The sequence below is a fragment of the Rutidosis leptorrhynchoides genome, unplaced genomic scaffold (assembly GCF_046630445.1).
Source record: "Rutidosis leptorrhynchoides isolate AG116_Rl617_1_P2 unplaced genomic scaffold, CSIRO_AGI_Rlap_v1 contig176, whole genome shotgun sequence".
Lineage (NCBI taxonomy): Eukaryota > Viridiplantae > Streptophyta > Magnoliopsida > Asterales > Asteraceae > Rutidosis > Rutidosis leptorrhynchoides.
In genome coordinates this window covers 33,484-57,132 of record NW_027266425.1, presented here as the reverse complement: position 1 = coordinate 57,132, position 23,649 = coordinate 33,484, and the positions used below count along the sequence as shown (strand labels likewise).

Here is a 23,649-nt window from a genome sequence, read left to right as displayed (position 1 = left end):
ACTTCACATTTTTTTAGTACCTACACCCCTTGTCCAAGCAATAGAAAAATAGGGGTGGCAGATGGTTCTTTGGCCACTGTTGCAGGAGTTGGTGATATCTATATTACGCCTGTTCTCACTCTAAAAGATGTCCTCCATGTGCCAAAACTATTGGCCAACCTAGTCTCCATACAAAGGCTTACCAATGACCTCAAATGTTATGCAATTTTTTACCCTAACTACTGTGTTTTTCAGGAACGGGATTCGGAGAGGAAGATTGGACTTGCTAAGGAAAAGAATGGGTTATACTATCTTGAGACACCAAGAATTTCAAAAAAAGTCATGAACAATTCACCCTTGTCATTTCTTAGTGCTTCAAATAAGGATGTCATTTGGCTTTACCATTTTCGTTTTGGTCATCCATCTTTTCGTGTCTTAAATATCATGTTTCCTTCTCTGTTTAAAGGATTAGATATGAGTCGATTCCAATGTGATACTTGTGAATTTTCTAAGCACACCCGTGTATCTTTTCCTATAAACAACAAAAGAAGTTCTCATCCTTTTGATTTGATTCACAGTGACATTTGGGGTCTTTCCACAATTCCAAATATTTCAGGGGCTCGCTGGTTTGTTTCTCTAATCGATGATTGCACTAGGGTCACATGGATATTCTTACTCAAACACAAATCTGATGTAAGTAATATTGTTCCTAATTTTAATTCTATGGTTCAAAATTAGTTTGGAGTTAAAATTAAGAACTTTAGATCATATAATGCTAGAGACTACTTTAATCAGATCTTGTCAACCTATTTCCAAAAGGAAGGGATAATCCATAAGTCATCTTGTGTAAACACACCACAGCAAAATGGGGTGGTTGAAAGGAAAAATGGACATTTGCTCAACACTACTCGAGCATTGTTGTTTCATGGAAATGTCCCTAAGTGTTATTGGGGGGAAGCTGTCCTTACATCTACATACATGATTATTAAATTGCCATCAAGAGTATTAGATTTCAAAACTCCTATGGCAGTTCTTTCTAGCTTTTATCCCCATTTCAGGACAACAAATAATCTCATACCTAGAGTCTTCGGTTGCACCTCTTTTGTACATGTTCATAATCAGCAAAGGGAAAATTAGATCCTAGAGCAATCAAGTGTGTCTTTCTTGGTTACTCTGCTACACAAAAGGGGTATAAATGTTATCATCCTCCTTCTCGAAAGACCTATATATCAGTTGATGTTACATTTGTAGAAAACAAACCTTACTTTCCACAATCTTATCTTCAGGGGGAGAAGTCATTAGTTGAAGATAAAGATTTTGAGGTCCTTAATCTTGACTTACCTCCTAATAATCTTCCAATCCAAGCTCGCACTTCTAATCAACCAATCTCTAATCAATCAACTCCTGAACAATCAGCCTCCAACTATGATCAACGGGCTCCTCATGAGTCAATTTCTAATGATTCAATTCATGCTACTTCAATCCCGGACTCACTCTCTACAATTGAGCCTATTCCGGAGCAAGAGTCCACTCCCATATCTCCCTGTATTTATGACTCTATGAGATTTCCTCAGGTATACTTAAGAAAGATAGCTGTTCCAGACCAAACACAAGTTCAAGATTCCCATCCGAGTTTTGCAAATGAATTTCTGGTAAGTTCTAACTCTCCTTTGCATAAAAAGTCAATTGATATGCCTAAAAATGACTCACATCTTCCCTTTGCTGATAGAAAGGGTACTAGAGAATGCACAAAGCGACCCTTATATCCATTATCTCACTATGTGTCACTTGACCGCCTATCACCATCTCAAAAAAATTTCATTGTGAGTCTAAACACCTTTTCAATTCCAAATACTTTATCTAAGGCATTGTCTAAAGAAGAATGGAGGAATGCAATGAGAGAATAAATGGATGCACTAGAAAAAAAACTAGACTTGGGAGATTGTCGAAAAACCTAAAGGAAAGAATCTTGTGGGCTGCAAATGGGTTTTTACCTTGAAATACAAAGATGATGGTTCTCTTGAGAGATATAAAGCACGATTGGTGGCAAAGAGTTATACTTAGACTTATGGAGTAGATTATCGGGAGACATTCGCTCCAGTGGCAAAGATGAACACTGTGAGAATTCTACTCTCTTTGGTGGCTCATTTTAATTGGCAACTTCAACAGTATGATGTGAAGAATGCATTCTTACATGGAGACCTAAAAGAGGAGATCTACATGAGTATTCCACTGGGATTTGAAGGAGAAAAAACAACAAACAAAGCATGTAGATTACGGAAAGCACTATATGGGCTCAAGCAATCACCTAGAGCCTGGTTTGGGAGATTTTCCAGAGTTATGAAAGCTTTAGGCTACAAACAAAGCCAAGGTGATCATACCCTCTTCATTAAACATTCGGAAAAAGGGAGAGTGACAGCACTTCTAGTGTATGTCAATGATATTATTGTTACAGGTGATGATCATGAGGAGAAACAGCAACTAAAGCAGTGTTTGATTAAAGAGTTTGAAATAAAAGAGCTAGGAAGACTCAAATACTTTTTTGGCATTGAAGTTTCTTACTCTAGACAGGGAATTTTTGTCTCACAACAGAAGTATGTGACTGATCTCTTAAAGGAAACTAGAAAACTTGGTTGTAAACCAATAGCCACACCTATTGAGCCTAATAAAAGGCTTGGAGATGCAAAGGAAGAACTTGCTGTAGATCGAGAAATGTATCAAAAATTAGTTGGGAAACTCATCTATTTGGCTCATACTAGACCTGATATTGCCTATTCACTAAGTGTGATTAGTCAATTTATGCATGACCCAAGAGAATCACACTTACAAGCTGTCAATCGAGTGCTACATTATTTAAAAGGAAGTCCCGGAAAAGGAGTCCTATTCAAAAGAAATCAAAAACTGATGCTACAAGCTTATACCGATACTGACTATGCAGGATCCATGGTGGATAGAAGGTCAACATCTGGTTATTACACATTTCTTGGTGGAAATTTAGTGACTTGGCAGAGTAAAAAACAGAATGTAGTTGCAAGATCAAGTGCTGAATTAGAATTTCGAGCAATGGCCCAAGGAATATGTGAGCTATTATGGCTTAAAATCATCTTAGAATACTTGAAAATCAAGTGGGAGGGTCCTATGAAGCTGTATTGTGACAATAAATCAGCAATTAATATTGCTCATAATCCTGTACAGCATGATAGGACGAAGCATATTGAAATTGATAGGCATTTCATCAAAGAAAAGATAGAAGAGGGGTTGATCTGCATGTCCTACATACCTTCTGGAGATCAACTAGCTGATGTGCTAACCAAAGGACTTAATGGTGGGATCTTTCACGAAATAATCTCCAAGCTGGGAATGGAAGACATCTATTCCTCAGCTTGAGGGGGACTGTTGAATTATCCTTATTTTTAGGATTTGATTATTAGGAATATTCAATCCTGATTTTTTGGGTCCTAATTATTAGGAAATAGCTGTAAATAATTAGTTAGGAAATGATTTATTAGTATTCCTTGATTTGTGGGATTATAGATGTATTTTACAGATCTGTTTTTTCCTAGTTAGTACTTGTAGAAGTCCTATAAATAGCTTTGTCATCCTGGTACAAAAATATAGAGAATTATCACAATTCTTTTCTCTAAATTCTTCAGTATCAAGGCAAAATAAACCATAAGTTTGTTAAGAAAAGAAGAGAGAGAGAGAGAGAGAGAGAGAGAGAAGCTAAATTCAGAAAAGCTCAGATAAAAAAGCTTTACCTCCTTTAATTTTCTCTCCCCACAAGCTTTATAATTGTTAGGGTACTTTATGCCGTAAGAGAGAGAGAGAGAGAGAGAGAGAGAGAGAGAGAGAGAGAGAGAGAGAGAGAGAGAGAGAAAGGCCTTGCGAAATTAATAGTTATAGACACTCACATGCATTAGAATACAAATAGCATGCAATAATTTGCTCTGTGAAGGTGTCTACCCTCTTTCCTCTTTCTGCCGACTTGCTGGCAATGCTGTTGGCGTTCTGCAGAGTCCCCTTATACACTTGAAATAATGGATAAAACCAAAGGTTTTAAACTATGAAGACAACAGGAAGGCAATTTCCAGGCAAAAAATATGGACTGGCAAGTTCAGAGGAAGAAAAATCTTCACTGTATTTCCCTTTGCCAGGCCATTAGCTTTATGACTGTTATTACAGTCTAAAGTGGCACTATTATGCTGACAAAAGGAAGCAGAGGGACATAGCAGAGGCTTTATGAAGATCCAATTCTGACAGAGGTTTAGATATAACAAAGGCTGGATAGAGACAATAATGATATGAATGAACGAACAGACATAAGTTAGCTTTGCCCTCTATATTATTCACAGAATAAGGGTAATGTTTGAAAAGAATACCAGAAAACGGCTGATTGAGAAAGTACAAGAGACAATTATAACTCTAGCGATATAACAAATAAATAAATAAAAGGCAATCCTTTAAAAAGTTAGATACATCTACAACGGCTAAGTGAGAACTGAAAGCACATAATCTTCACCGGCTCATTTACATAAAATCTTTGGCTAAATAAGCCTACAAGAAGGTGGGAAGAGGGTGTAAGGACAGCTAATGGAATGCAATCATAACAGGCAAAAGACGAACATGATCAATAAAATGTGGGTTCTTCTTTTTGTTTCTATTTCCTTTTTCAACCAGATTATACATGTAACAGCCATTACAGATTATATATTTCAACTAAATCATGTTGAACAAATAACTTTTAGTGCAACCTATTTCAAAAACCACTAGCAAGCATGTTGAACAAATAACTTTTGGAGGAAAAGATATGTCAAGAAAAGAGAAGGCCGACAAGATTCAAAGTTTCAAAAGGTCCTTCTGCTGATCTAGAGAGCACAATTCATGCAATCAAAGATAAGAAAACTAGAATTGGAACCCTTCTTACTAGCCATGGACAGGTTTCCTCACTAAGATGCATCTTATTAGACAGAAATGACCAAATGAGAGCTCTAATAAATAGATGTTATAAATCTGGAATATATTTCAAAAGCAGTACATGAATGAGTAAAAATCATAATATTCGTAGGAAGATGCAGTTCCTTTTTCTCTAGCAATGTAGTCTCACTTGATGGAGCAACTAGAAATTCAGATGCTTATTTTTAATAAAGGAATGAGGAAGCGAAGCAAGAGACTGAAAGAGTTCTTTAGGATGAAGGAGTAAATGTGAACCTATAGTTTACTGGGCAAACGTCAAAGCAAAACAAAAGTTTTTTCCTTTTAGTGGGAAAAACCACTAGTATACTGAAAAATAGCCCAAAAGTTAAAACTCACCCCAAATAAAAACTTGTCATGGACGAGACATTATAAAGAATGGGAAGGAAATATTAGTCAATTCAATTGAAACGCCATGACTTGTGATTGCTTATAAAGGAATGTGGGCTGGAGTTTCTGGAATATAAGCATTTAACTATTCAGGCATTTAACAAGATAACAACCAAGTATTTAATCTTTAACAAGAGAGAGAATACAGCTTTTGTTCTAGTCTAGCGTTTCGAAACATATTGGAGGGAGAAAAACACAATAATTACCTCCCGGACGATGCGCCATGTATTTGGAATATTGAAAAAGGATAAAAGAAATTCCACATAACATAATTATATAATCATAATCCTCTGGCCTCAAGTAAGAAGCCACAAGAAAATAAAATCCAGAAATAGCCTGTATCAAATAATGCGCCAAGGTTCATACATCATATAAAACAGATACATGGGTTTAGTTCCATTTCCGTAGCTCTCATATCCACCTCTATGGATAAGCTACTCGCTGCCATCAAAGACCAGCACTTGAACCAAAAAACCATTTGCAACAGCTAGGTCTGTAAAATTTTGTGCATTCAAGGATTGCTGCTATGAAACATACCAAGTTTCTAGAAAAGTTAACTAGCTTGAGTAATGATATCTCGTCGGTTTTATGGGAACGCACTAAGGTTCAATTGAGCCTTTGCCTATTGGGGGTTTACAGGAAAGAGCAGCCCACAGAGTCCCACCTTTCTTTCGTTTGGTTCCTGTTTTTTCTTTTCTGTGTGTTGGGGATAAGGGTTTGAAGGTGGATGATTAATAACTTAAACCTATAGTAGGGGTATCAATATACATCCTTAATCAAGAAAAAAAACAGAGGCACAAAACTCGCATTGTCAGATGCCATGACATGTATACTATCTACTTTAACACCATAGAATATGCAAATTACTATTTTGAGAATCACAATGTCACAGATATGAACTGAGTTGACAGACCTGAGAAAACCTTTGTGGCATATGGTTTTGTAAGAGGCAAAATGGGTGCCCCAGCACCCGTTGGCTCCCTCAGCAGCGATTCAGAAGTCAAATATTTAATGACCTATTTATCTTCATAAGTACTTCCGGAAAAATGAGATGAAGAAAGTGGCTGGGCCCCAGTTTGTAAATTTTGACTAGGGATCGTTAATGATGGCTTCAAAGTTTGCTCAATTCATAGCTAGAGGCAGACTTTCCGAAACCACTCCAGACCCTCAGACAAAGTTTTCTCCATGGATAACTTGAGGCATGGGGTCAATATTCAGACCAGCAGTACTAGAACACTTTGCCGCAGAAGACATCGATGTTATTCTAGAACTCAACAAATCCTTTGCCACATTAGGCAATGTGTCCAAAATCAATAAAGCAGGACCCGATGGCAGATCTGAAGGAATCAACATTGGTGTCGATGTCAAAGAATCCATGATAACGAGGGGCTTCAAAGAATCAGATAATCCATAAGTTGCTGCAACACTCATCGTCAATGGATTTGTTACAGGATATTGCATTGGTTGCTTAATGTGATATGCAGCCAGACCGGGCGGCAGTCCAGCCAATAACTCTGCTGAGGATAAGGGACTTCCCCTGTACTCCTACCAAATTCTTGCCCATGTAATAGCATGGCTGTCCAGCAGCAAGTGTATTCGTAGACAGCAATGAACTGAATGATGTTAAGTTCTGTTTGGGCTGATATGAAGAAAGAGTCTGGTGGACAGCCAAATTTGGAAGTCCTAAACTGGAACCGTTGGGTCTGCTTATTGTGGTGGCCTGTGGAGTGATTGAAGATGCAGATGAAGAGTGGAGGAAAATAGCCTGTATGAGAAGCTAATGCAACATGAATAGATGGCTTGTTTCCGTCTCAAGCATCAGATCAGAACATAAAGTTGATAAAACCTTTATGATGGCTGGATCTTCTGGCAAGTCTGATGTAACCTTTTCAGGTTGAGACTCTGAAGATAGAACCTGCAATTCCTGAAACAGGTGCACAAGCATTTTTGTTCATCTGCTTTAGTCAGTCATGTGATTTTAATACAAGAATTGACATAAGTACATCAAAGAAATAGTTGGATCACCAAAACAAAGCTTCAGTATCTAGAAGTTACCAATGCTAGCATGAGTCAGAATTACGAACTGCAATACACCTGTGTTTATGAACAACTATTCTACGGTATAGTCAATGATACAATATATGCTTTGCTTATATGCAGATCATGGATGGCAACTGTCCAAATATAATGCCAAATTTTATGTCACTCCCTCTGAAATTTACGTAGTCAAAAACTCTCTTGTCAGGAAGGACCTGAGGACCGTCCTTTCTTCGCCCTTCTGTTCCAAAAGATCTCACTGCAGTAAATGAAGGGAAGATTCAGATGGAAGAATGACATTGGAAGAGCTATTTTTTGTCTCTACCTGTCTCCAGAAAACAAATATGCAGTCAATAGTTTGAAAAGCAACTCAGACCTGAAGTTTCAAGCAACAATAAGAACTAGAAATTGCCGAAAGAAACAAAATGCACCAAGACCAATAAACATATAAAATCATCAGATCTCACTAATTAGGATGGGCTTCGCCTAGGTACCCTAAGTCCAACTTCTGTTTTCCAAGTCTGGGAAGAAAATATAGTTGAAATTATATTTTTAAGGTAAGTGGTAACATATGGGGAAATCACTGAAGTGACTAAGCTCTGATTTTGAATTACAGGAAGCATATATGAACCATATCAGCAGGACAAAACTAACATATACGCCTTCTTAGTAGCAGTGTGCTAGACTCCAGAAAGTAGAAGCCATTGAGCCCCCAATACTGAAAAGTCGCCAAGTAAAGGATTTTTTTTTTTAATTATTTTTTTGCATACTAGAGATGTGAATACCAAATCACATCCCTGAAATGAATTTGCCATGAAATATCAGGCCAAGCTTCACAAAAGCATTTCCTGCTATAAGCACAGACACAAATATTTCATCCTACGCTCTCCTGCTCTCTAAATTAACTGTCCCGTGAACTGCAACTCGATACTCGATGTTATAATCACATGATCGCCAAAATTTTAGTCACTAGCAAATTCGATATCACCAAACAATTACAACCGTCCACCACAGGAAAATCTTTGATTTCTCATCAGCACAGTCATCCTCTTTGGTCACATGCACAGTCCATGATTTTTGCTTCTACCAAGACAGGAATGAAACCGTCGGCCAAGCCAAAACGATCATTTTCTGAAAAATATCAATAATAGAAATGTTATTCATTAACTAATTATTTTAAACGATAAAAACGATCATTTTTTGAAAAATATTTATCAAATCATCCATTTTACGTGAAATAAATGAAGTCTTTATTTATATTATTTCTTCTTTATATTTTTTGGGTTTGATAGGCCTTTTGGCTCCCATTGGTCTAGCCTAGGCAGATGGTATGGACAAATCAAATTATTAATGAATTCATGTCGACTCATCGTATCATAAATCATTATATCTATAAATGTTCTTTGTTTCGTGAAAAATCACGTTATTTTGATGGTTATGATACTATGAACTTAAACGATTTCAATGCATTCACTAGGGACTCCATTAAACTATTTTTTTCTTCTGAATCGCTAACAATTTCGAACAAAGTCAAAATTCGCTTAGGATGGAAGTGAAATGGGTTTATAACAATTTATTTCCTTATAAATATGTCATGATACCTTCTTGTTACATTATTTTTCAAACCCAACTCATGAAGTTTTCGAGCTCCCAATCAGGTTCTAACAAATCTGATATTTCATCTATCCAGTAACCAAATTACCCTGGATGTATTATTTATAACGATGCAAAAGAATGATCGAGCAACCCTCACCAATTACAGTGGAAAAAATAATATTAATAAAATTCAAATAATGTTTAAAAATTTTAAATTTTATCCACATCAACATTGATTATACTAGAAGAAGGGAGACGCCGTTAGGGCTAAGCACGGTTCCAAGGGGGACCGGTTCCGGTTCCGGTTCCTTTTTTCTGGGAACCGGGAGTTCCGGTTCCGGTTCCGGTTCCAAGCGGAATTGGAACCGGAACCGGAACTGGAACCGGAACCGGAACCGGTCGTGGAACCGGTTTTGGAACCGGTTAGGGTTCCAAAAGGAACCCCACTGCCCCGAGACTCCCGACCCCCTCACTTTCCATTTTTCAGAGTCTCACCGGACGCCGCTCTGAGTCTCGCCGCCGGACGCCGCTCGCCCTCAAGGCCACCACCGCTAGACGCCAGTCACCGACGTCGCTCGCGCGAACCCTCGCCGCTCGACGCCCGTCGCTGCCGTGCTCTGCCTCGACGCCCGTCGCCAACTACCCGATGCAGGCAGATCTGAGCCGAGCTCGTCTCCGCTCGCGACCCACCGCCTTTGCTCGCACCAGAAGCCCCGACGAGTAGAAGCCCCGACAACGCCGATTCTACTGTCTCCACTTGCGACCCATCGCCTCTGGTCACTAGGTCTCCGATTCTGACCCACAACGCCGCTGCTGCTGTCTCCGCCTCTGCTCCGACGACCCGACGCCAGCAGTCGCGACGCCTGACGCCGTTGCCCCGAAGACCAGCGACCGACGTCCCTGCTCGCTACTCAGCGCCGGACGCCGCTCGCCCGGTAAAATTGGATTTCTGGACCTTCTCTCCAAGGGTACGATTCGGGGTAATACCATCAAATGCTGTGAATTTCATTTGTACGATCTCAGGGTAATACCAGCGTAGGGAGTGAGTGATTGATTCGGTGATTCTTGGACTTGCTCTGTTTTAACTCCTTATTAGAAGCGATGCGTAAAGTTTTCTTTTTATTATTCGTTTTTGATTGAGTTGTGCTTCTTTTTTTGGGTTTCAGCTTGGCTTTGAATTCGGAGACGAATGAGCACGTGGCCATAAAGAAGATTGCTAATGCTTTCTATAACAAGATCGATGCGAAGAGGACCCTCCATGAGATCAAGCTCCTCCGGCACATGGACCATGAAAACGTCAGTGAATCCCTTGCGTTACAATTTTTCTATTACGTGATTGAGAATGGCTTTCTGGGTTGTTTGAAGTGTGTTGTTTTTTTTTTATGGTTGGCTTATGGGTGTCGGTAGTGCCATCGATATTTTGCAATGGTGCATTTACGTTGCTCTCCATCTTGGTTCTAAGTCTAACGAATGTGCAGTACAGGTGAATTAGCATTTCCTGTTATGGACAACGAATTAAGAGTTAGTGCAGCAAATAGTAGAGCTTTGAATCTTCTATTTCACTAGAAGGGATATCGATTGCTTAAGATAATCTAGTCTCCATGTTGTTCTGTGTTACCATTTCTCTGCATCAATTGTTAATGAGACAGAGAACATACTGAAACACCAGTCAGAGTATTGTCATCACTCATCAAGATATAGAAAGTCTTATTGTCACTTTGCTACTTACAGAGTTGAACGTCCCTTCTTTGAACTTTTCAAAAGTTTAATTTCTATTATACTGATATAGAAGGGCACTGATACTCATCATTCTTAGAGATGGAATAGATGGTTATATCCTGACTGGATGCAATTTGTAATGGTATGAAAGTGGTTCTTGTTGGTATAAAGAACAAGTTTTGAACTATGATTGATGGGAATCCACATGCATGTGGTCCTTAATGAAGCTACATTTATTTATGGCGTGGCTATGCCAGATACAAAATAAGCTCTTTAATCAATGCAGAACTGGTATTGCATGGCAATTTTAACAGAACTTGCTTTTCGGTTATTATGATTCTTGTATGCTTATGGGAGGTCATATTATGTTAATGCAGGTTGTGGCAATTAGAGATATTATTCCACCGCCACAAAGAGAGGTTTTCAATGATGTTTATATTGCATATGAGCTTGTGGACACTGATATGCATCAAATTAGTCGTTCCAACCAAGCATTGTCTGAGGAGCATTGTCAGGTTTCATTTTGCCATTTATTGTACGATATTGGCGCTTCCTTCTAGATGGGATATTGCTTTCTTGTTAGTTGCTGGTTCTTAATTATGCTAGTCGGAGTTGCCATCTGCTGCTTTCTTGTCATTTGCTGGGTCTTAATTAGGTTATTGGGAATTGACTGTAGAGTATGCGCGTACGTTATAGTTCAAATCTAAAAATAAAAAAATAAAATAAAAAAAAAAAGAAAAGAACCTGTTGGAACCTGAAACCGACCTTGGAACCTGTGACAGGGTAGGTTCCAGGTTCTCGGTTCTAACGGGTAGGTTCCAAGTTCCAAAAAATGAGGAATCTGTAGGTTCCAGGTTCCATACGGAACCGAACCGGAACCTGGAACCGCTCACCCCTAGACGCCGTGACGCAGGTGGGTGACCGCAGGTGCGCCAGTGAGCAAGAGACAAGCAACATTCGGCCATGGGGGAAAAAGGGGCTTTTCGGTGAAGATTTTCTGGGGTTTCAGTTGCCACGAGAGAAAAGTCCGGCTAGAGAGTTTTTCGGCTGCGTGGGCGGAGGGGGTGCTCGAAACAGGTGGAGGAGAGCATGCTCAACGGTATACAGAGGTTCGCTTGCACGACAATGAAGAGCGGATGGCGTCGGCCATGGGAGGAGAGAGAGAGAGAGAGGGTGCTCGCTCGAGGATAGAGTTAAGCATGGAGGCGTCGAGAGCAGGAGAGCAGGGAGGAGGCCAATTTTTGTGTGAAGGAATCGTTTTTTGGGGAGGGTTCTCTGGTCCTAGTTCAGAGGGAAGCAACGTTCGACCATCGGAGAATCCCTTTTTCATTGAAGGGCCTCGCTGATCTGGAGCGAAGAAGAAACTTCATCACCAGAGTTCACCGCCGAAGTTTCCGATCAAGGGTCAAGCCGCAAACTATTCTTCGTTCATTTGATGTTGGATATCGGGCGAAAGCTGTTGTTGTTCATCATTGGCAGAAGTAGAAGCCTAACCAGGTACTCCGTGCCATCGCCGATCGAGGTTTAATTCCACCAAACAAACCACTTGCTTCCGGGATGCTTTTCTCTCTCTGTTTTCTTTGACCGAGTGGGGTATTTTGACTCAATCGATGATCTCAAGAAAACTGTGACGAGACGAAGCTGTTTTGTTGTTAATGATAGTGATCTAGGTCTGATTCCTGTCATCTCTATTCGTTAAGCTAGGAACGGTTTAAAAATTAAACCAAAAAATCACTGTTAATGCTGCTCATTACGTGCTCGATGAAATGTTCCAAAGAGTGCCGAAAATTGATGCGTGTTCCGACTCGTGATCGTTCTATATTTGCTTTCGTACTTGTTGATCAATGTCTGATATTCGTGTTTTCTTTGCTTTGTCATGCGATTTGGTGAGAAACACATGTTCGAGTTGGTCGGCCATGGATCCTCCCTCCTTCTGGCCGGTGATTTCCTCACCGGCGTCGCTCACGGGTCAAGCCCGTTCAAGTCAGCTTTGCTCTTCATTCTAAATGCGTTCATGATTGTTTAATCGTTAGAAATGTTAAGAGTCTACAGGCGTTGGCTTTGGTTTGATATTCTTTTATTGTCGTTAGGCGGTGGCCGGAATGAGTAGGCGGAAGTGCCGGACGCCGTTCGGATAAGATAGCCGGCGTTGGGCGGTGGTGTGAGCATAGGTGTCAATGGAGAATGGCACGGCGTAAGAGAGATTCGGGGGAGAATGAGGTGCTGGAGGTTGACGATGACGGCAAAAGAAGACAGAAACAGAAAAAGACAAGAGAGAAAAAGAAAAGAATTTTTTTAAAAAAAATCAAATAAAAAGGTTTGGGCCGGGTACTGTTCACGGGCTAGGAGTGAGTGGTCTAGTCGAATTTTAACGAAAAGTGGGCTTAAAGTAAAAACGGTTGGACTGGGAATCAGAAAATGAAAATGGGCAAAAAATAATTAAATCGTTAATAAAAATATAAAAAAATCAGAAATATCATAAAAATCTAGAAAATTCTACAAAATCAGAAAACATTAAAAAAAATTGGAAAATTCTTGAAAAATTAAAATCTAAAATTGGACAAGCCTTGAGGGCTTAACAGGAGGCTCCTTTGTTTTGGATTCTTTCTCTTTTTGGGGATAATATTAGGAGGCTTGCATGTCTTTTCTTTGTGATTATACTTGGTTGCGCATTTCAATATTATTTTCTTTGTTTTAGAATGGTTAGGACGATACTTAGATTTCTTTGATGGGTTGCTAAGGTGTTAGTATTTAATCAAGTTAGGTACCAAAATGTTAGGCGTAGGCTAACATAATTAAATTCTGCGTCTAGAAATCTAGTATGATACGGAAGAATATCTTATTGGATTTGTAGCCGACCCTAAAAAGGCTAGTGATGACTCTTTAGTGAAAATTTGCTTAGGCTTAATTGATTTAAGAGTCCGAGTCAATGAAAGACTGTTTGCCCAAAGTTGACAATACTCCTAAATCTAATAGCTCCCGCGAGGGGTTAGGTTGGGACAATTAGGGATCGAAATGTAAATCTATCAAAAAAAAAAGAAAAAGAAAGAAAGAATGAAAAGAGAGTAGATAATGTAGATGAATGACTTAACGTTATATTTGATGGTGAAATGTGGATTCTATTTTTTATTCGGCTTATTGTTAAATGTTAAATTTAATAGTGGAATGTGGATTGTTTTTTTTTTAATATAATTTTTATGGATAATTGGAAATGAAATCTTGTCGAATTTGTCAATTTGAAATAATGAATGATATTAACAAATGATGAATTAATTTTTTAGTATAAATTCATTATAGGCTCTTATTTATTTATTTATTTATTTATTTATTCATGGATTTGAATCAAATTAATTTCATTGAAATAATCATAAAAATGATAATTTATCATGTGTATATAAAAATATACATTTAATATATAATGTGTTCCAGCGTGTCGAAATTTCTTTATTTTTTTATAAATGACGTGTCATTATCTCATGCCGTGTTGTGTCGCGTGTCGTATGTTGGTATCAATGCTATTTAGTTGATACCTAAACCCTTAAGATTACACGTAATATAAGGTTATACTGTTCTCATGAAGAATGCGTTCCAAACACTACATTGCTCTTAAGTGCAATAGTTGCAGACTGTGAGCTAAATAATGGACATTCCTTTCTAAAATGTTTGGGAGTCAAAGATCGGTTTGTGGTTTAACTTGTTTGGTGGTCGTTGTACCACGCCGTGCATGATGTTCGTTCGATGCTTGATGGCTGAAAATGTAAACGTCAGGGAAGGAGCATATCCTTGGCCAAAAAAAAGGGAGTGTATCAGTGGCCAAAACAGTGGAAGGAGCGAATCTGTGCTGACGTTTTGATTTGAGCTGGGATGTTGACAATATAAGATGTTTATCAGTTGCCCACCTCAAGATGAGTTTGGGTTTTCCAATCTGACATTGCATTCTAGAAATCTCAAATCTCAAGTGTCATCTTGCTAAGATTTGATATAATGCTCGATGAACATCCGATCTGCTAGCAAGTTGTACTAGTCTTAAGGACCATTGACAATCATGTGACGAGATTCAGAATTCGGCAAAAGAGGGGGAAAAGGGTTACCAGATGTGCATGTAACAACATTCTTTGTAATCCCTATCTTAAGACATTGGTATATTCCACGAAGCTAAGGAAAAAGAGCTTATGTATCCAGTATCTGTAAGCCTCCTGTCGAGAAAGCAGGATGCGTCCGGCCTCTGCCTGCATTGCCATTTTCTCTTTGGTCGGAAAAGACGTCTGGGTTGCCACCAAGCCTTGACATTCGGCTACCGTGACTCCTTTGGTGCACTTGGAAATACCCAAATGTCTGAGGACCAAGTCAAGAAAGAGAACAAACATTGGATAATCATTGGAAGAATCATGAAGTGATACCTCTATATCCAGCTTCCTTTGTTCAGATATTTTCGGCTTCCATGGCCCAGGTGGACTGGTCGAAAGTGAGTCAAAAAATTTGTCCTTCGCATAAAGCTAACATCGAAAAAGGAAAAGACATCTCCATCTCAAAAGAAAGAATTAAAGAGAACTGTAACTCTTAAGCTTGCAAATGATTCACCTGCTTATCTGATTTCATTGCAGCATCTACATGCGTAGCATCTGCAGCAGGAAGATCACAATCATCTACTTTTGTCTTTAGGTGAGATTCATTCTGCAATGCGGAATCTGGAAAGTCAAGCAAGAAAAGAGAAAGAAGTGTAACAAGATCCTAAGGAATGTTAAAAAATAAATAAATAAAATTAACATTCGTTGGATATATGTCTTTAAGATTTTCAGCCATTTGTTTTCCACATCTTTGAAACTAAATCTCTTTTCTCAGCTCTTAGTTTTAGGAAGTGCTGTCTACATTTTAGAGGTAATGCATCTTATGCTGTCTACATTTTAGAGGTAATGCGTCTTATACCTTATTAGCATTCTATATAGTTTGTCGCTTTCTACATTCTTCTTACTAATTGCTGCTAAGTTTGAAGACATTCCTTAGAATCAGAAGAAGAGTGTTATACCGCATCTTCTCCTCTTCCTTGAGCAATTCCTTCATTATGGTAACGACAATTAGTCGCAGCTCCAATCAACTAGACAGCTGTGAAGAGCAAAAGCAGCATCGAACTTGAATTACTCATGGCACGCATGGGGCTATACAAACAATTAGGACTATAAAATGTGATTCCTTCTTTCCCTCTTCCCACTAAGATGCTCTTACTAGTTTGATTATCTTGCTTGTTGGCACTCTCTATCTGGAAATACCCAGGAAATATAGAAAGGCACAGAATAAAAGATAACACGCAAACAGCTTTGAGGTGAAGAGGAATAGTACATGAGAAACTCAAACAAAAAGATATTGAGTATTAGTATTATTACCTTCTTTCCTCCTTTCCCCGAATTGCTCGTGTTTTGGTTAGTTCTTGACTCAGCCTTAGTCATCTGAGGTATGAGGTAACGTGGAATGAAAAGAATCAACTGCACTTTTCGTTAAATATCTCCAAATTAAGTGATGGTGGCAGAAATGACAAGAATATTGAGACGTACTTGTATATCCTGTTTTCCCTTTACTCTGATTTGCTATTAGTGATTTGTATATCCTATTTGTTGAACTGTAGATAAACTATATGTTTCGATAAGATGTTTGGATCTAATGAATATGTTATTCATAAAGACAATGTTTTCTGGGATCACTTGAGCAGCTATGAAGAGGTGAGGGAGTAAAACCGTGATCCTCGGGTGCATGGGTGTCCACCCTACTTACCCTACGTGCTATCGGCATCAGATGACGCGGTTGTATAGCTCTGGGACTGGGAGAAGGACTAGATGTGTACTCAAACATTTGAAGGACATTCACATTATGTGATGTGAGTAGCATTTGATCCTCAAGATCCTAATGCTTTTGCACGTGCATCACTTGATGGAACTACAAAGGTACTCATTTTGGAGGTCTTCCTCTTAGTAAAATACATATTTCAATTTCCAAATACGCTATTTATACTCTCAATATGATTCCCATTTGTTGCAGATTTGGAATGTGCACTCCTCTACTCCTAAGTTTACTTCACATGCACATGAGAAAGGGCTGAACTTTGTTGATCACTTCTCGAGGGATGATATGCTGTATTTACTGAGTGGTTCAAATGATTACACTGCTAAGGTTTGCAAACTTTATCGTTCTTGATTTAGGTGCATTATTAGAAAGGGATCAATTGATATATGATTTGTTAAATAACAAGTACAGGTCTGGGCTGAAGCTGGGTACAAACACTACAGGGACACGAGCACAATGTTACTGCCATATGTGTGCATCCTAATCTGCCAATAGTAATCACTGGTTCAGAGGAGTAGACTCTTCGCATGTCAGATGCAAATGGCTTCGGGTATGCATTCTGGGAGTTTGTACACTCATAGCATGCTCTAGAATGTAGCTTCAGTTACAGCAGTCAAATGAAAATATCGCCTCTATCTTTCCTGATTTTCTGGAACTTACCATAGGATAAGACTGTTTATGTCCCTGGATTCTTTGTTGTTTTGTGAATGACTCTGACTTTCTGTCGCATACAGGCTTAAGCACGTACTGAAATTTGGTCATGGAAGGATTTGGGATATTTCATATCAGGAAGGTTCCCGCTGATAACATTCATACCTGCTCTAAATGCTTCATTTCCTCATTATATCCATGCTCCGACAATAATAAGCTATTATGATGGTCCGAGGTTTTCCATTGCCTCTATAAAAACATTCATGTAGGCTCTGGGATTTCAGTGCAAAGATACAATCTTCCATATCCATTGTCTCCCATTTTTGTGGCTTTCACTCTGCCGGGTTGCAGTTGCTTGCATTGAGGGAATAGCCATGGTCGAGATAGTGTGCTGATAGCGTGGAGCCTTCAGCCAAATTCTATGTTGGATAAAACAGATCCCGACCTCTATAACTGTTACTTTCAATTTGAAGTTCAAATAAAAGTGCATATCGTTCTTCTGTCAAAAAAAGAAAGTGTCGCTTTTTACGAGTTTTACTCTTTGCGTCCTACGAGTGATAGGATTTTCCAGTGTAACCCAAAGATCTCATACTTTCCTTTTGTGTTATGTCCTGGTGAAAGTTTGTTTACGATCTGCGGTGTATCGTGCTCCTAGTGGAATAAATGTCTCTCGAAGATTACTAAAATCGCCTGGAAAAAAGAAAAAAGGGAAATGATGGCAGCTTGGGAACATGAAACCAACGATCCAGGAGTCTAAATTAGTCCTATATGTGGCGAGGCATGTTTTTAGACCGATGTACCAATAATACGAGGAAGATACATATCAAACAAGTCGATACTTGTAATGACTTAAACAAATCTTAATTTCTAATGACAATGACTTTAATTGCTCCTTCATAGCTCATGTCAACAACCAGGCGATACTTGGGATTTGACTCGATCTTTGTCCTATTTCCCTAACACCAGTTTTAATAAATCTGCGGCAAATGGGACATGGAAGGGGTTCACATCATGCTTATATTATTAAGAAAGCAGATTCATTTTGCTCACAAATGAAAGCATGGATGGGATTTCGGATAGCATCGGCAGCAACTCAAAAGAGTTACTCGACATATATTTGGGGCCGTTTTGCCAAATTAATACTGAGATTGAAGCCTTTTGAACGAACTTCATCACCAGTCAAAAGACTAAAGTGGAATGCAATGCTATTGCCACTTTTTGAGATCAAGATGTTCGTACAAACCTTCTACTTAGCATGCCTCCGGGTTCTCTTCCTCTGCCCAAAAATCTTCATTGCGACCCAATGTTGAACTCTCGTGGTTGTGTTGTGGCCCATAACCACTCCGATGACCAGTCCAATTCTGCGACCCATCAAACACAATTTTCTAGTCTGGTTCTTAGATCCTGATCCTCGACTACAATGTTCAGTTTTGGTTGAACACAATTTTGGTGTGCACTTTTGATTTGAATTTAAATGGAAACTAGAAAAAATTATAACAAAGATGTCTCGTTATGCCGATTCCTCCAAAACATGGAGGCCATGACTCATTACCTTGTTTAATCGGGATTAGAGAAATGAGGCGAAGGAAACTTCTGCATAATGGTTTATCAAAAATAACTCAAACTAAAACCTTCTCTGGTTGACACGAGAAATTGTATTCATAGCTATCAAAAGAGTACATCAAGTCAATTTCACAGGAACGATCATGCATTTATTGTTTGCCTGATGAAACTGGAGACACTTTACTTGAAATCTTATGTCTAGATGGTAGATACTTGGATGCTATCAAGAAGTCACTGAACATATCGAAAAGGTATGCCATGATGCATAGCTAGCAATGAGCAATCCAGTCATTAAACTTTCACAACAGACTGTAATTCACACAAACCTTATTTGGTGCATCCGTCTTTGTTGCGATCCTCTATACAACCTAAGGAACCAATGTTCAATTTTGGAAGTCGTTTTTAGCCCCATAACCACGCCGATGACCAGCCCGCTTCCAAAACCCATCAGGACAATCTTCCAGTCAATCTCTTCAGCAAATGCACCAGATGGTGGTGCCAAGGGCGTCTCAATAGGATTTCCACATTTCTTTGTCAGAGGAACTCCACATAGTCCTAAGTTCCTTTCATAGGAGTCATTCTCAAATGTATGGAATTGATTCACCTGAGGTATGGGCCCAGAAAGATGGTTGTCTGAGACATTGAAGAAAGCAAGGAAATTGAGTTGGGCTAGTGCTGGAGGGATCATTCCCGAGAGCTTATTGCTTGAAAGGTCAAGAGACTCCAATTCGGTCAAATTCGCCAAGGACAAAGGGATGGAGCCGGTAAGAGCATTGTTGGAGAGATTAAGCATATGAAGTTCAGTTAAACTTCCAACAGAATTCGGGATTTCCCCAGTAAAGTTGTTGCTCGAAAGATCAATCACGTTGAGGTATCCCAATATCCTTTCATACTTCATTAAAATGCCTTTGTTGGTTATTGTCATTGAGCAGTCGTACTCTCCCAGTTGGTTTATTGTGATGTCAGTGATGTGAGGATATATATATTCTACATAGTAGTATGCGTCATTTGCATCGTGGACTTTCATGACACTCCACATATCAAAGTATTCAGATGGAAGGCTACCCGAGAAGTTGTTCATAGATAGATCAACAATTCGTAGGTTAGGAAATTGGTGATGAGCTTCATGTTCCCCTACGGCTCCATGAAATCTATTGGAACGCAAAATGAGCACATTCAAATAAGAAAGCGAGCCCATCCATGAAGGAAAGGTGTCGACAATATGATTATTTTCAATATTGAGAAATTTCAGATAGCTACAATTAGCTAATCCCCGTGGTAGCAACCCATGTAGCTGGTTATCACTCACATCTATCATAGTCAAACAACATACGCCATTTTGCAATTGAGTAAATCTTCCATATAAATCATTGCCATTCAAACTCAAGATGGAAAGGGTATCGCTCAAATTGCTCAAACATGGTGGAATAACACCAGACAACTTGTTCTTGGACAAATCAAGTGTGCGAATATAGCTTAACTGGCATATCTCCGGTGAAATTTCTCCAGATAAATTGTTATTCGAGACAAGGTAGGATGAAATGGACTTTGGGGGAAGGGGAAGTAATCCTTGTATATCGTTGTACCTGAGATCCAATGTGAGAAGATTTGACCAATTCAAAGCTGTGATACTAGTAATTGAGTTTCCGGAAAGATTCCAAAATAGCAATTGCGACGTACTCACATTTAAGAACCACAGAGGTATCGGCCCATAAATTCTATTTTGGGATAGGTCTAGCCAAATCAACCTACTTTGGTATGATAGGAAGATGGGGAGCTCACTTGAGTTGCTAGAAGCCAAGCCGAGAATAGACAAGTTTGGAAGGCTAGCGTTCATGCCAGGTTCGATAATCGACGAGAATTTATTGGATGAGAGTTGCAAAGTCGTTAGATTTTGAAGTTTGAGTATCACATCTAGCCGCAAAGTACCATTCAGATTGTTTGATTGCAAATCTAGGTAATCAAGACTCTCGAGGTTAGAGATGTTTTCAGGAATTGGGCCAGTTAATCTATTTAATGATAGGTCAAGATGAGTTAACCGAATGAGGCCAGTGATCTCAGCTAGAATTTGACCAGTTAACTGATTCTCATGGAGATCTAAGAAAGTGAGGTTAGTGAGGTTAGTCAATGAAGCAGGAATTTCCCCAGAGAGTAGATTCATTCCAAGATCCAAATATGAGAGTTGGATGAGCTTCCCTAGGGAAGATGGGATTTCACCCGAGAGTCTGTTAAATCCAAAATTCAACATGGTAAGTTGAGTGAGGTTACCTATTGAAGATGGAATGTTCCCTGAAATATTGGTCCCCCAAAAAGACAATGACTTAATGGGACTGCCCAAGTGAAACTCAGGCAAATGACCTGACAGCTCTAGATTGAGCCCTAAATCAAGAAGTTGTAGCCTTGGCAGCTCGAAGATGGTTGTCGGGAATGTCCCTTGCAAGTTGCAATCATAAAGTATAAGTGATGTCAAGGAAGATAAATTTGCGATGGCATCGGGCACCGGAGCCGACACATTCAACACGGTAACATCAAGGTGTTCTAATTTGGTCAAAAATTGAACCATTTTCTCCATGCTAGGATTCCTCAGCTCCAAATCAAAGTTCCAAGAGAGATCGAGGGAGGTCAAGTTAGTCAACTTCAGGACTTGAGATGGGATTTGACCTCCGAAGTTGGACCGAGAGAGGTTTAGGCTCATCAACTCCACTAGATCACCTATGGCGGACGGTATTTGAGAGTAATTGAAGTCGTTCGAGGCGAGATTGAGGCTTTGCAAATGAGCGAGGCGGAAGAGGCTGGCCTTCGAGTTGATAGAACCAGAGAGACAACTTTCACTAAGGTCGAGGCCGGTCACATAGCCCATCCTTTCATCACAATCCACGCCCTCCCAATCACAACAATCCCTGTCTTCCAGCTTCCACGATTCTAGCTTCGGCCGACGGTCATAAGGCCCGCAAACTAAGGACTTTGCATCGAAGAAAGAGTGTTTGAATTCTAACAAGGCAGACCGCTCCTGCTCATGGCACTTTGTTGAGCTCGTCGAAGGCAATGTCTCAGAGGAAGCAAAGTGGAGTGAAATCATGGTGAGGAAAACGACCAAGAGATCAAATGGCGTTCGTTTCATGGTGGTTAAATTGTTCTAACACTCCACTTGGGTTTTGGTTTTGCTGGGTGGGCGAGGTGAAGATGGACAAGAACTGAAACCGCGTGTCAACTTTATATAACCTTTATTCTTTTGCATTAAGTCAACCTTATGTAATAGTAAGTGTAGCCCTCCCTGTTGACACAGAACCTGAATTTGATGGCGCTTCGGCAGTGACACCGACGAAGACGGCGAAGACTGCGACGACTTTGCCCAACAGAACCTGAATTCGATGGCGGATCAGGCGAGGTTTCAAGGAAGCTTCGGCGGCGACACCAACGAAGACGGCGAAGACTGCGACGACTTTGCCCAACAGAACCTGAAATTGATGGCGGATCAGGCGAGGTTTCGAGGAAGCTTCGGCAGCGACGAAGATGACGAAGACTGCGACGACTTTGCCCGACAGAACTTTAATTTGATGGTGGATCAGGCGAGGTTTCGAGGAAGCTTCGGCAGCGACGAAGATGACGAAGACTGCGACGACTTTGCCCAACAGAACCTGAATTCGATGGCGGATCAGGCGAGGTTTCAAGGAAGCTTCGGCAGCGACACCAACGAAGACGGCGAAGACTGCGACGACTTTGCCCAACAGAACCTGAAATTGATGGTGGATCAGGCGAGGTTTCGAGGAAGCTTCGGCAGCGACACCGACGAAGACGACAAAGACTGCGACGACTCTGCTCGAGAGAGAGAGAGAGAGAGAGAGTGAGGAAAGGGTTTAAAAAAGGAGGAAGTTCCTGTTGAGTGCGAGGAGTGAGGGGGGGGTGCGCAAATTTCGGTTTATACGATGAGAGAGGAAAAGCGAGCGCGACTCGAGCGCTTGTTTTCACACCGGCGGTCTCACTTTTTTTTTTTTTTTTTTTTAATTTTAGTAATTTTCTTTCAGAGAAATTTTCTTAATATGGTTTCCCATGTCTATGCCGTCGTTTTCTTGAAGAATTCCACATCGACTATGCTTTCTGGGCATGACGCTGTAGTGATTGCTGCTGCGCATGATTCTTCCCCATTTGATGTCTCAGAGGGGGCCAATATAACAGTCTATTGTTGCACCATTATGTGCGAGAAAATTCTGAAGATTTACCTGCTTCGTAGTTAAGCTAAACGGCACTTTTTTATCAACCAAAAGGAGGCTCTAGCCTATATTGGCGGCAGCTCACAGACTTCTCAATAACATGCAAAGCTGAAATTTTTTTGAGTTAACTTTGATGATGCCCTCAAATCAGATGGCAAATATTTCTCACAACGGTTCATAACATAGACTAAGTTAGTAAGGTACACCGAAGTTCCTGGCGGACACAACTCACTCGCAATTCTCCTTCGACCAGAACCCGGTTACCTCTCCCTAGCTACATTTTCTCATGCTAACCATCTCAAAATAAGTTCGGGTTTTACAGACTGACATTGCATTCTAGAAATCCCAAGGGTCTTGCTAAAGTTCGATATAATGCCCGATTAACTTGCGATTTGCTGCTAAGTTGTCCTAGTCTTTACGAACCATTGACAATCACGCAACGAGATTTGAAGTCTGGCAAAGTGGGGGAGGGGGGTTGGGGGTCACCAAATTTGTATTTAACAATCACTATCTTAAGACTTCGCTCTATTCCCCCAAGATAAGGGAAAAGAATAATCACCTGTACAGAGCTCTAAATGTATGTATACAGTATTTATAAGCAACCGATCAAGTTTTCTATGTGACATGACTCCGAGTAGGATGCGCCCAGCCTCTCCTTGCATTACCATTTTCTCTTCCGTTAGAATAGACCTTTGGA

At 39.9% G+C, this 23,649-nt stretch overlaps 1 protein-coding gene across 1 annotated transcript; it reads right to left on the bottom strand.

Moving 5' to 3' along the window:
* Positions 1-17,439: 17,439 nt before the first annotated feature.
* Positions 17,440-21,862, bottom strand: LOC139881614 (receptor-like protein 6). Its single transcript, XM_071866062.1, has 2 exons — positions 19,068-21,862; positions 17,440-17,584 (listed from the first exon to the last, which is right to left on the bottom strand). The coding sequence occupies exons 1-2, from the start codon at positions 21,860-21,862 to the stop codon at positions 17,440-17,442; spliced, it is 2,940 nt and encodes a 979-aa protein (XP_071722163.1).
* Between the last annotated feature and the right edge of the window lie 1,787 nt (positions 21,863-23,649).